This window comes from Microtus pennsylvanicus, chromosome 3 (assembly GCF_037038515.1).
Source record: "Microtus pennsylvanicus isolate mMicPen1 chromosome 3, mMicPen1.hap1, whole genome shotgun sequence".
NCBI classification, from domain to species: domain Eukaryota; kingdom Metazoa; phylum Chordata; class Mammalia; order Rodentia; family Cricetidae; genus Microtus; species Microtus pennsylvanicus.
The window spans coordinates 27,228,464-27,240,626 of record NC_134581.1 but is presented as its reverse complement, the minus strand read 5'-3'; the positions used below and the strand labels follow the sequence as shown (position 1 = coordinate 27,240,626).

At 39.2% G+C, this 12,163-nt stretch overlaps 1 protein-coding gene across 19 annotated transcripts in view; it reads left to right on the top strand.

Annotated features, from left to right (window-relative positions):
• Positions 1-12,163, top strand: part of Tfdp2 (transcription factor Dp-2) — a 118,813-nt gene that overhangs the window by 78,632 nt on the left and 28,018 nt on the right. For 15 of the 19 annotated variants that reach the window (XM_075964962.1, XM_075964956.1, XM_075964957.1 and 12 more), the window contains 3 exons: positions 4,325-4,446; positions 7,255-7,302; positions 11,505-11,667. In XM_075964962.1, coding sequence (XP_075821077.1) covers positions 4,325-4,446; positions 7,255-7,302; positions 11,505-11,667 — 333 coding nt within the window. The remainder of the gene's footprint in view (positions 1-4,324; positions 4,447-7,254; positions 7,303-11,504; positions 11,668-12,163) is intronic. The other 4 variants (XM_075964960.1, XM_075964949.1, XM_075964947.1 and 1 more) reach the window with 1 other exon arrangement.

The following is a 12,163-nucleotide window of genomic DNA, read 5'->3' as shown; positions in this document are numbered from 1 at the left end:
GAACCCACTTAGTAGGAGGAAAGAAGTGATTTCAACAAGTTGTCTTCTGACCTACACATATGCACCACACATTAATTTTTTTGTTTTTTGAGAAAGGGTTTTTCTGTGTAGCCCTGACTATCCTGGAACTCATTTTGTAGACTAGGCTGGCCCCTAATTTTTTTTTTAGTTGTATTGGTTATGTTTCTATTGTTGTGATTTAAAAAAAAATGAGCAAGGCAGTTTATAGAGAAAGTTTATTTGGAGTTATGGTTATACAGGGACAAGAGTCCATCATGGTGGAGAAGTACTAGCATCTGGAGTAGCAAGCTGAGAGCTCACATCTTGAACCACAAGCATGAATCCAAGAATGAACTGGAGTGGCTCGAATCTTTGAATTCTCAAAACCCACTCCTACTAGCTTACTTCTTCCAGCGCGGCCATGTTTCCTAAACCTCCCTCTCAGGAACACCAAATATTCAAATGCCCAAGGTCGTGGTAGACAACTCATTAAAACCAACACAGAGATTTAAAAAGAAAAAGGCAGATGGTGGTAGTGCTCACTTGGTATTTTCGAGACGAGAGTTCACACTCTCACTCTCTACAGAAAGCTATAGGGGGGAGAAAGTTCTATTACTGGTGAAAACAATAAGCCCTAAAAAGCAGTTTTAGTTACACATTTTGACAGATAACACAGCTGTCACCTGAAAGGAAATGAAAAATTATTTTGAGGATAGATAACAGTGAGTGACAATGGTGCAAGAACATGAATTATACTGCCACCTGAATAACATGTAGTTCATCAAAGTTCCATGAACTTTTATATCACCAGATACATTGATGGGGACATCATCTAGCAGGGAGAATTCTACTGTAGGTTTCAGATACTATCTGCTGACACTCTTAGTTTTGGGGTTAGTGCATGCTGTTGAGACACTAAATTAATACATTCCAACGTTTTACTTTAATAGTTGAAGGAATTTAGGGCAGACAGAGGTGAACAGTAAGTAGCTCACCAGCACTTGGTAGGTAGCAGGAAGGTCAGGAGTTGAAGGTTATCTCCAGCTATGTGGTGAGTGCAAGACCAGCTGGGGCTATGTGAGACTCTTAGGGAAAAGAAATTAAGGCCAAGATCATTGTGCAGAAATGGCTAACATTATTTATAATTGAATAATTATCTATAACTGAATATTTAAAATCCATATGGTACAAGTTTTATGTATTTTAAGATGGTCTCTTGTGGTCTAGGATGTTTCCAAGCTTACATCCTTCAAAATGCGAAGATTACAAGCATGGACCATCACATCCAGCTTATATGGTCCTGGGGATGCATAGGGATCAAACCCAGAACTTTATGCTTACTAGGCAAGCACTCTACCTAAATTGAGCTACATTCCAGCCCCATTTTATGTATGTATGTATGTATGTGTGTATTTGTTTTTTGTTAAGGGTTTCACTGTGACACCTAGAATAGATTTGACTTGTTATGTAGATAGACCAGGCTGATCTTGAATTTATAGTAATCCACTTGTATCTACCTCCCAAGTGCTGGAGTGATTGGCATGTGCCACCATGCTTGGCCAGATTACTTTATTTAATAATGTGGGGTAAAGTTGAGAGAGGGAAAAATGAAAATAGAATTACATTCGTCCATTAAATCATAACTCTCACTCTAAAGGAAATAGATTTTATTTTGAGACAAATAAGAGTGACCCATGGTCTGAGAGCACAGATTTAAGTTGTTCTAGGTGACATGTTCCCTGTGGATGTGATTACATGGAGTTTTGTAGTCACAGAATGAAGATAGTCATCAGTCAATCCATTCATTCCTGGGGCCATCAGGTATGCAGATTACAACAGAACTTGAAAAACTGAAGGTCTCAGATGCTATTTGATGATATGCTTAGCTTTTGGCTTAATGAAAGCCAGTGGACTGTTAAGTTGATAGATTTCAAAAGGGGATGTTTAGCCAGATACAGAGGTTGATGATAAGTGACCTTTGGAGACTGAAGAGTCAATATCGTTTGGCTCTCTGTCTGCGAATTCTAACTCTCTTCTATCCTGAGATTCTGAAGTCCAAGTCCACCTACAGAATGTAGGTGTGGCTTTTTTAGGGAACTTAATTCATACATCCTGGAACAATCCGATTGTTTAGTGGTTTGGGATGTATGTTGGGTTCAGACTCACTGCTGTCCTGGGTCACATAAATCAGGTTTTATTATAGTTTCTGCATTTAATTTCAAATAAAGTTTTTGTTTCCCCTTTTCTCTGGGGTAGTGGTTGGGTGTTTTGGTTATTTTGCTTTTAAGACAGTGTCTCATTTGGAAGCCGTTGTTGGCCTCAAACTTTCTAAGACCATCCTACCTCTTCCTCCCAAGTGCTAGGATTAAAGGTTTGTGTATGTGTTACACACGTGCACTTGAAGGCCAGAAACATGCATTAGTTGTCTTCCTTCATTCTTTTGTGTATTCATAGGAGACAGAGATCTCTCCCTGAACTTGCGTGTTTTGGGCTGGACTGGAAGCTAGTAAATCCTGACAGTCTTTCTATTCCCTTACTCCCTCAGAGCTGGGCTCCAGGTTGTGATGTTGTTTTGGTGGGAATCGAACTCCAGTCCTTAGAGTCACACAGCAAGCACTCTTTTTTTTTATTAAAATGTTTAATTTATTTTACATTCCAACCAGAGTTTCCCTTCCCTCCTCTCTTTCTGTTCCCTCCCCTGATCTTCCTTCTACACTGCCATCCCTGTCTACTTTTCTTCCTCTGTCTCCATTCAGAAAGGATAGGGCCTCCCTTGGGAGTCAACAAAGCCTGGCATATCAAATTGAGGCAGGACCAAGCTCCTCCCCCCTGCTTAAAGGCAGAACAAGGCATCCCACCATAGAAGAATAGGTTCCAAAAAGCCAGATCATGAACCAGTATCATACAGGTCCTTGTCCCACTATCAGGGGCCCTACAAATAGACCAACCCACACAACTGTCATCCAGATACAGAAGGCCTAGGTCAGTCTCAGGCAGGTTCCCAACTGTTGCCCTAGAGTCCATGAGCTCCCACGATTGTCAGGGTCAACTGTCTCTGGTTTCCCCATCTTGATCTTGTGTGTCTCCCCCTCATCCCCCGTCCCCCACCACTCTTTGCTCATATGATCCCTTATTCGCTTCAGCTGAGCTCCCGGAGCTCGACCCAGTGCTTGGCTGTGGGTCTCTGCATCTGCTTCTGCCAGTTACTTAATGAAGATTCCATGATAACAATTAAGAAGGCCAGTTTAGGCACCCTCTCTACTATTGCTACAAGTCTTAGCAGGTTCATTTTTTAAAATTTCTGGGAGTTTGCCTGCACTAGGTTTCTCCTTTACCCCAAGATGGCCCCCTCTATCAAGGTACATCTTTCATTACTCACCTTCTCTGTCTCTCCCCCAACTCAACCATTCCAATCCCTCATGTTCCCCACTCCCCACCATCTCCCCTCTACTCATCTCCACCTCCGGTTTGCCCAGGAGATCTCATCTATTTCCTTTTCCCAGGGTGACCCATGTGTCCATCTTAGGGTCCTCCTTGTTACTCGGTTTCTGTGGGGCTGTGGATTGTAGCCTGGTTATCCTTTGCAGATAACCAAGGAGCCATCTCTCCAGCTCCCAAAGTACTAGGATTATAGGCTTACCACTTAGGACAAAAGCTTTTTATTTTTCTGATGGTAAGACATTGTTAGTTGCCAGTTTGATCCTTCCAAATTGTTGTTCACCTACTGTTGTCCACATTTGTGAGATCATGCCAGGAATCAGGATACTGATGTTTTAAGAATGCTAGGGTCTAAATAAATCAAAGATACTACTAATAGTTTAGATGATTGTTGAGACAGCACTGTGTGCTAGCCAGCAACACCCTGTCTGTCTGTCTGTCTGTCTGTCTGTCTGTCTGTCTGTCTGTCTGTCTGTCTATCTTTTATCTGAAATGTGTCTATGTACCGTGTGTGTGTCTGATGTTTGTAGAGGCCAGAAGAAGGCATTGGGTCCCCTGGAACTGGAATAATGGACAATTATAAGCTGTCATGTGGGTGCTGGAAATCAAACCCAAGTCCTTTGTAAGAGCAGCCAGTGCTCTTAACTGCTTGAACCATCTCCAGCAACCCCTTTCACTTTTTAAAGTAATAATTTAAACATTTTTGTTTAAAAATACTTAAACTTGTTTGAGATAAGGTCTCATTTTGTAGCCCTGGCTGTCTTGGAGCTCACTATGTAGACCAGGCTAGCCTCAAGCTCACAAAGGTCCGCCTGCCTCTGCCTCCCTAATGCTGGGTTTAAAGGTATGAATACTTAATTTTACTTTCTTGTTACCAATTCTACAGATTATAAGCACACCACAGAGAATTACCAATTCAGGAAGTGTTCTGATTGGGAGTCCATATCCCCCTGCACCAGCAATGGTCACTCAGACACACATAGCTGAGGCTGCCAGCTGGGTTCCCAGGTAAGAGGGCCAGAAATGACTGTTTCTAAGTCTTCCCTTACTGTTCTGCTGTCTCGTCCTTGTCTTCCTGCCTCCCCTTTTTACATTTATTATTTTACAAATGTGTGCACACATGCTTGTCATGTATCCTGTGTGGAAATTAAAGGAAAACTTTGGGAGTCAGTTCTTTCCCACTGTGAGAGTCCTAGAGATCCAACTCAGTTTGTCAGGCTTACCAGCTGGTGCCTCTAACACACTAAGTCATCTTACCAACCCAAATATTATTGTTAATTATGTATATATAAAGGGGTGGGATATGTGACCATGAGTGCATGCAGGTGCCTGTTTAATTCCGAAAAGGGCATTGGTTCCCTGGAGCTGGAGTTTTAGGTGGTTGTAATCTACCCAAGGTCAATGCAGTAAAACAAGAAAGCCTGGTTCTCAGAGCAGTGTATGCTTTTAACCACAACACTGTCTCTCCAGAACTTCTGTTTTTCTTTTTTCTTTCTTTTTAATATTTATTTATTTATTATGTATACAATATTCTATCTGTGTGTATGTCTACAGGCCAGAAGAGGGCACCAGACCTCATTACAGATGGTTGTGAGCCACCATGTGGTTGCTGGGAATTGAACTCAGGACCTTTGGAAGAGCAGGCGATGCTCTTAACCACTGAGCCATCTCTCCAGCCCCAGAACTTCTGTTTTTCAAATTGTGTGTGTGTGAGAGAGAGGGGGGGGGTGTTTACATATTTGTGAGCATACATATATATGAATGAATACATATAGAGGCAAGAGGTTAACAACAGGTGTCTACCTTCATCACTCTACATTTTATTTGAGGTCTCTTGTTGAAGGCAGATCTTGCTGATTTGGCTCGTCTATCTAGCCAGTTTACCTCAGTCATCTCTGAGTGCCTGCCAGGATTACAGGCAGGTTACCCCATAGTCCTAATTTATATATATGTGCTGGGGTCTGGTTGTTGGACTTGCATGGCAAGTGTTTTATACACTAAGTCATCTCATCAGCCCTTGAGTTCTCTTCTTGTTTTGTTAATTGGCATTATTTATTTTGGTTTGGGGGGTTTTGAGATTGGGTCTCATGTAATTTAGGATGGTCTCCAGCTCACCAAGTCAGCTAAGTGATCATCCTGACTCCTCATCTGGGGCTGCTGTGAGTTTGGGTTTTACTGTTGTTTGATACTGAATCTTGGGATATAACTTTGGCTAGCCTAATACTTTATATAACGCTGACTAGTCTTGAACTCTCAGTGATCCTTCTGCTCAGCCTCTTAAATACTGAAGTTACAGTTAGTTATTTGCCACCATATCCAGTTAGTTTAGATCTTTAAAACTAATATATTGCTTTAAAATCACCACTTATGATTGAGTTCCGTGTGTAGTCCAGGCTTGCCTCCATACGCAGTACCACCATGTCAGTGAGTACAACCATATTTTTTATAGTTTTTTCACTTTAACTTCATTTGCATTCATGTTTTGCCTGCATGAATGTCTGTGTGAAGGTGTTGGATCCCCTGAAACTGGAGTTACAGGCAGTTGTGACCTGCCATGTGGGTGCTGGGAATTTAACCCAGGTTCTCTGGAAGAGCAGCCAGTGCTCTTAACTGCTGAGTCATCTCTCCAGCCCTGAGTACAACCATTATTTAAGCTGAGAAAAATGATTTAACAAATTATCACTAGATCTTCTGACTTTTTAAAACTTTGAAATAGGACTACTTTTTACAATTATAATACTTAGCTACTTTGGAGATATAAAAATTAACTTTATAATTTTTCACACTTAAAAGAATTATGTTGTATTGGCTTTACTCATGATTTTTCCCTTTAACTTTCTTAAAAATCAGAAAAGAAACTAGGAAAAGAGGACAAATATGTTAAAATTTTCATTAAAACTTCCCTTGATTTTTTTTTTAAATAAATATTAGGCAGTGAAATAGATATTCCGTCTATGTTACCACTTAGCCCCCATTTATGTTTACCTTTGTTTATAAAATGCTTTTTCCTCTGTTACTTCAGCACCCTGTCTTCTAGAAGAGGTAATGAAGCCAGGAGTGGTGGTGCATTAATGTAATCCCATACCATTGGGAGAGTTCAAGGCCAGTCTGGGTGACATAGTAAAACCTTGTCTCATGGGGTGGGGAATGGGTACATAAGCATGCAAGAAAGAAAAGGAGAGACTAGAGACACCACTCAGTGGGTAAGAATACTTATTCTTACAAAGGAACAGAAATTGGTTCCCAGCACTCAAATTAGGTGCCTCAGAATTCCAGCTCCCAGACATCTGATACCATCCAGCCTCTGTGGGCACCCACATACACATGGCACATACACATAAATAAAAATTAAAAAGAAGAAAGAAAAATATTAAAATAATACTCTAAACTTTATTTTATCACTTTTGAAGTTTTAGTACTTGAGGTGTTATACATCTAGTAACATACTGCTTGCGTTCTACCCTATGTTTGTTTATGCAAACCAACAGTAGTTCTTTATTAAGAATGACCTTTGTTTCAAGGATAAGTAAGTTAATGAAGTAAGAGCCCTGTCAAGTTTTGCCATATACAGATTGACAGACATATCCATATAAACAAGAGTTTTGTAAAAGCTGATTTGTACTGTTTTCCTACCCAAGTATTCATTGAGCTTATTCCAACTTAAGAATTATTATGTTTTCCTGTCTTTATCCCATGGTAAAAATTAAGTTTTCTCATGTGTACATTCAGAGTAGAATGAGTCAAGCTATAATAAGTTAATTTAAGAAACAGAGTTGTGTTATGTGCTATCCTTAAGCTATCTTTTTGTCTTTTTAGTGATAGAAAACGGGCTAGAGAATTTATAGACTCTGATTTTTCAGAAAGGTGAGTATAAGTGTCTTTTGTTTCATATTCTACAACGAAAAGGGGGGCTCCTTTGTATAACTTTTAACTTCATACAGTTTCTGCCATTATTTCATTCTGCACTGAGCTTTCTAATTCACTTTTTTGGGGGCAGGAGGAGGGAGTTTTGAGACATTGTTTGGAACCTGTTCTGGAACTTGCTCTGTAGACCAGGCAGGCCTCAACTCACAGAGATCCGCCTGTCTCTGCCTCCTAAATGCTGGGATTAAAGACGTCACCACCACCGCCCAGCCTTCCATTCACTTCTTTGCAAAGTTTCAGTAGATATCCCATGACATTAGTCATTAGGCCCCTCCCTCCTTTTCTGAACGAAAATGTTCTTCCAAAGTAAATACTCCATAGTTTCCTAACAAGCCCAAACTTTTCAACAATTGTTGGGTATTTTTTTAAACACTTTTTAGGGTATGAGATCGTCTTTTCTTAAAATATTAGTATAGTGGTTCTCCTTTTGTATAACAGAATTACTGTGGTCTCTCTCAACACGTATAAATATCTCTCTAGTCAGTTACCTCTGGCATTAAAGACTATCAGTGGAAGAGCGCTTATGTAACATTCATTAGTCCTACTTTTATGACCAGCACTAGGGGAAGAAAGAAAGGATCTATTGGTTTAGAGCCATTTTATTAGCCTAAGTTCAAAAGGTCATGCAAGCCACTATACTAGGTAGGTTTCATATTAGTATTACACTATATTAAAATATAGTTGTCCATTGACTTCTATAATATGATAATTGTTCTTTTAATAAATAAAGCCTTAGTAATGGTTTTTACAACATCCTCCACTACATAGGAAATTATAAACCTATATGGGCTAATGTGAGACCCTGTTTTCAACTGAAAAAAACAAAGTAATAGAATCTCTTATTCCATCAACAAATATAGTTAATGAACAAAACAAGTGAACAGTACTGCTTTATATCTACTCAATAGCCATTAGGAAAAAAGACACTATTGACTTTTACAAGGATATGAAGCACCCAGAATGCTCCTGGGCTACCCATGGCAATATAAATTATCACAGTCATTTCTGTAAAACCAACATAGATAAACCCTGACTTACTAGTGTTCTAAGTGTGTTGAATAGGAGTGTGTGTGTGTGTGTATCCACAAAAACTTATTAAAATCTTAGATTTATTTTTATACATATGAGTATTTTGCCTGCATATATATGTATGTACCACATGCATTCAATGTCCAAGGAGGCAAGAAGACATCAGATCTCCTAGTGTTGGAGCTACAAATGCTTGTGAGCCACCATGTAGATGTTGGAAACCAAACCACCATGTAGATGTTGGAAACTAAACCAGGTCCTCTGCAAGAGATCATCAAGGGATCTTAACTACTGAACCGACTCTTTAGCCTAGCCACATACACATTTGCTACTTAATGAAATTAGTTTTGGTGGAAGTTACATTTTGTTGTTGATTTTTGTTTGTGTTTTTTGTTTTTCTTTTTTGAGCCTTCCAAGTACTAGTATTATAGGTTTGCATCACCATGCTTGGCAGTTAAAGAGGTTTTTGTTTTAAGATTACTTGATTGTATGTGTGTGCGAGTGAGAGAGACATACATATATACATACAGGTACCCTTGGAGGGCAGAGAAAGCATTGAATCTCCTGGATCTAGAGTTAAAGGTGGTTGTAAACTGCCTGATGTGGATGCTGGAAACCAAACTCTGGTCCTCTGTAAGAGTAGTATGTGTTTTTAACTGCTGAGGTATCTCTCTAGCCCCTAACTGTTGGTGGAATGTTGTTAGTTCATTCATGGCTGCTCGGCTCCAAAATAATCACTCAGAAACTATATTGTTTGCAATACTGTTTGGCCAATAGCTTAAGCATATTTTTAGCTTGCTTTTATATACTAAACTAACCCATCTCCGTTAATCTGTGCATTACCACAAGGTCAAGGTTTGCATTACCACTACCAAGTTTTGACAGGCTCCAGCGGGACTGACACATGGCTTCTCCCTGACTCTTCCTCTATCTGCTTAGAATTCCTGCCTTGCCCTATTCTGCTAAGACACTAGCCAAAACAGATAAAAGCGATGCATAGATAGAAGGACTTCCCACGCCACCTAACATTTTAAAAATCACATGTATTTATTGTGTATTTATCAGTGTTGGTGTACATGTGGCTGCCAATGAATGCATATGAAGGTCAGAGAACAACTTAATGGAATCAATTCTTTCCCTCCATTGTATGAGTTCCAGGTCCAACTTGAGTCATTAGACTTGGAAGCAAGTACCTTTACCTGTTGAAACATCTCAGTAGCCCCTCAGAGTGTACCTACTACTATTTAAACGCTCAATTAAGATTTTCTGTTTTTCTGTTCCTTTCTTTTCATATCAATCAGATGCTTAGTTCTACTGATTCTAGTCTTTCCGTGTTTGCAGTTCTGTCTGTCATGTATTCTACCATTGACCCAGCTTCAGGTCATCACCTCAGCTATTGCAATAGCTTCTTAGCTGGTTTTTCTTTCCCTTCCTTTTCCCCATAAAATTCACCTTTAACTTTAACACAGTAGTTTTTGCCTACATCAGTATCTCACTGTGCAACTCAAATCAGTTAGAAATTTCATTGCGTTTCAGTACTTCTGTGCCTGTGCTCTGAGGATGCATTTATGATTCTTCCCTAATTGTATTAGTCAGGGTTCTCTCAAGGAACAGAACTAACAGAATGGAACACACACCCACACATTAACAGCACTAAAAGGCAATTTAGACTGGCTTACAAGGTGTGGTCTGTGTATTCCAACAATGGCTGTGTCACAATGGAAAAAGCCAAGAAGTTGATAACTATTCAGTAGTGCATTAGGCTTAATGTCTCAGCATTCCCTTGATGTCACCAGCATCTGGTGCTGGAATCCTGAAGAGCTGCCATTGGCCTTTGGTGTTGAAATCCTGAAGGAGTTGAATTCTAGTACTGTTAAAGGAATACCTCAGCAGCGGTCAGAGCAAGGGCAAGCAGGCAAAAAGCAGTTTCCTTCTTCCATCCTTAGGCTGTCACCAGAAGGTGTAGCTGAGATTTAAGGTAGATCTTCTTGTTTCAGTCTGATTAAGGAGATTTAAAGCTAGCCTTGTGTATGTAGTGAGTTTCAGGCTAGCCAGAGATACACAGTGAGACCCTGTTTCAAGAAATACAAATTAAAGAAACCTAACATCTTGGGTTTTAGTTGATTCTAGATATAGTCAAGGATATAGTCAAGTTGACCACCATCACAGGAATGTGGGGGAAGAAAATAGATATCATTTTCTTGTCTCATTCTTTTGAAAAGAGCGTGTCGAGTCTTTTTTTTTTTTTTTGGAACATGTAAATAATTTATTAGTGAGTCAGATTTTGCTGGTAAACATGATGAGATGAAGTCAAAATTTGTTTGCTTTGTGTTTAAGCCTGTTTTCCCATGTTTGTCATTGCTCACCTTGAGGTCTATATGGGGACCCCCTGCTGTTTTTGCCATCCTGTATTCCTTGCTGCTTCTCCTGACTAAAGCACCTCATTTCCTTCCTTTTACCTTTACTCACTGCTTATGACTGTCCCCGCAAGCCATCTTCCTATACATTAAAATAACTGTCCATCTTTCCACAGGACATTGCTGAGTAACTGTGTCCTGACACTTTTACCTTTGGAATTGTCCACTTTGTGAATGTGTTTCATCCTCATGTTCTAAGGCTTATTGAGGAAAAGAATTTCACCTAAATTTTTATACTTCTGGTCCCTAAAACAGTTCTTACATATATTTGATGCCCACATATTATTTGAACTAAACTGACCCCTCAAATCTTAATGGCTAAGAACTGACAGTGATCGTTTTAATGTCAAAGAAAAGATAAATATTAATTAAGATATTATCTCTAGAAGATAGAGTTGTAATCTTTCACAAATTTATTTCTAGTGTCTCAAAATGACTGACATGACAGTAATTTTTCAGTACTTGCTTACTAAATGGACGACATAAAAAAGCACTCTGTATATTGTGAGCTTTTAAGATGAAAATTAAATTTGAAAACATTCCCTCGATTCAATTTAAATTTTCTTCATTTGAAACTAACTAAAACATGGAAACTAAACGATTGTCTTTCTGGTTTTATTTTTGCATAGTTTTGTAGAGGAAGTCTCTTTAATTATAATGGAATATCAATTTTTCGTGAATTTTTTTCTTTTCTAGTAAACGAAGCAAAAAAGGTGATAAAAATGGGAAAGGCTTGAGACATTTCTCAATGAAAGTGTGTGAGAAAGTTCAGCGGAAAGGCACGACATCATACAATGAAGTCGCTGATGAACTGGTATCTGAGTTTACCAATTCAAACAACCATCTGGCAGCCGATTCGGTAGGTGAATCATGAATTTCATACAGACTCTAGTACATAATTCAGTTTACCTATGAGTCTGAGTGGTATCTCTGAGGAAGCTAGGGAATCATTCAATCGAGTGCTTCCTATTTTATGTTAAGGAGATTTCTATTGTAAATTTTTGGTTTGCTTTAGAAATACTCTTTTATTTGAACAGATGTATTTTGAATATTTTTAATATTTGATGTTTGCATGTATGATGTATGTGGGCACATGCATGCCATAACATTTATGCCAAGTCAGAGAACACTGTTGAGTCTGTTCCCTCCTTACCTTCACCTGGGCTCTAGACTGAACTCAGGTTATCATGCTTATCTGGGAAATGCTTTACCCCGCTGGTCCATGTTGTTAGCCCCCCAATAATTTTGGAGCCTTGTACTTGGGAGATTGAAGCAGGAAAAAAATCAACAATTTTGAAGCCAACTTGCAGTATATAGTAAGTAAAAGGCTAACCTGGGCTACATAGTGAGCCCCC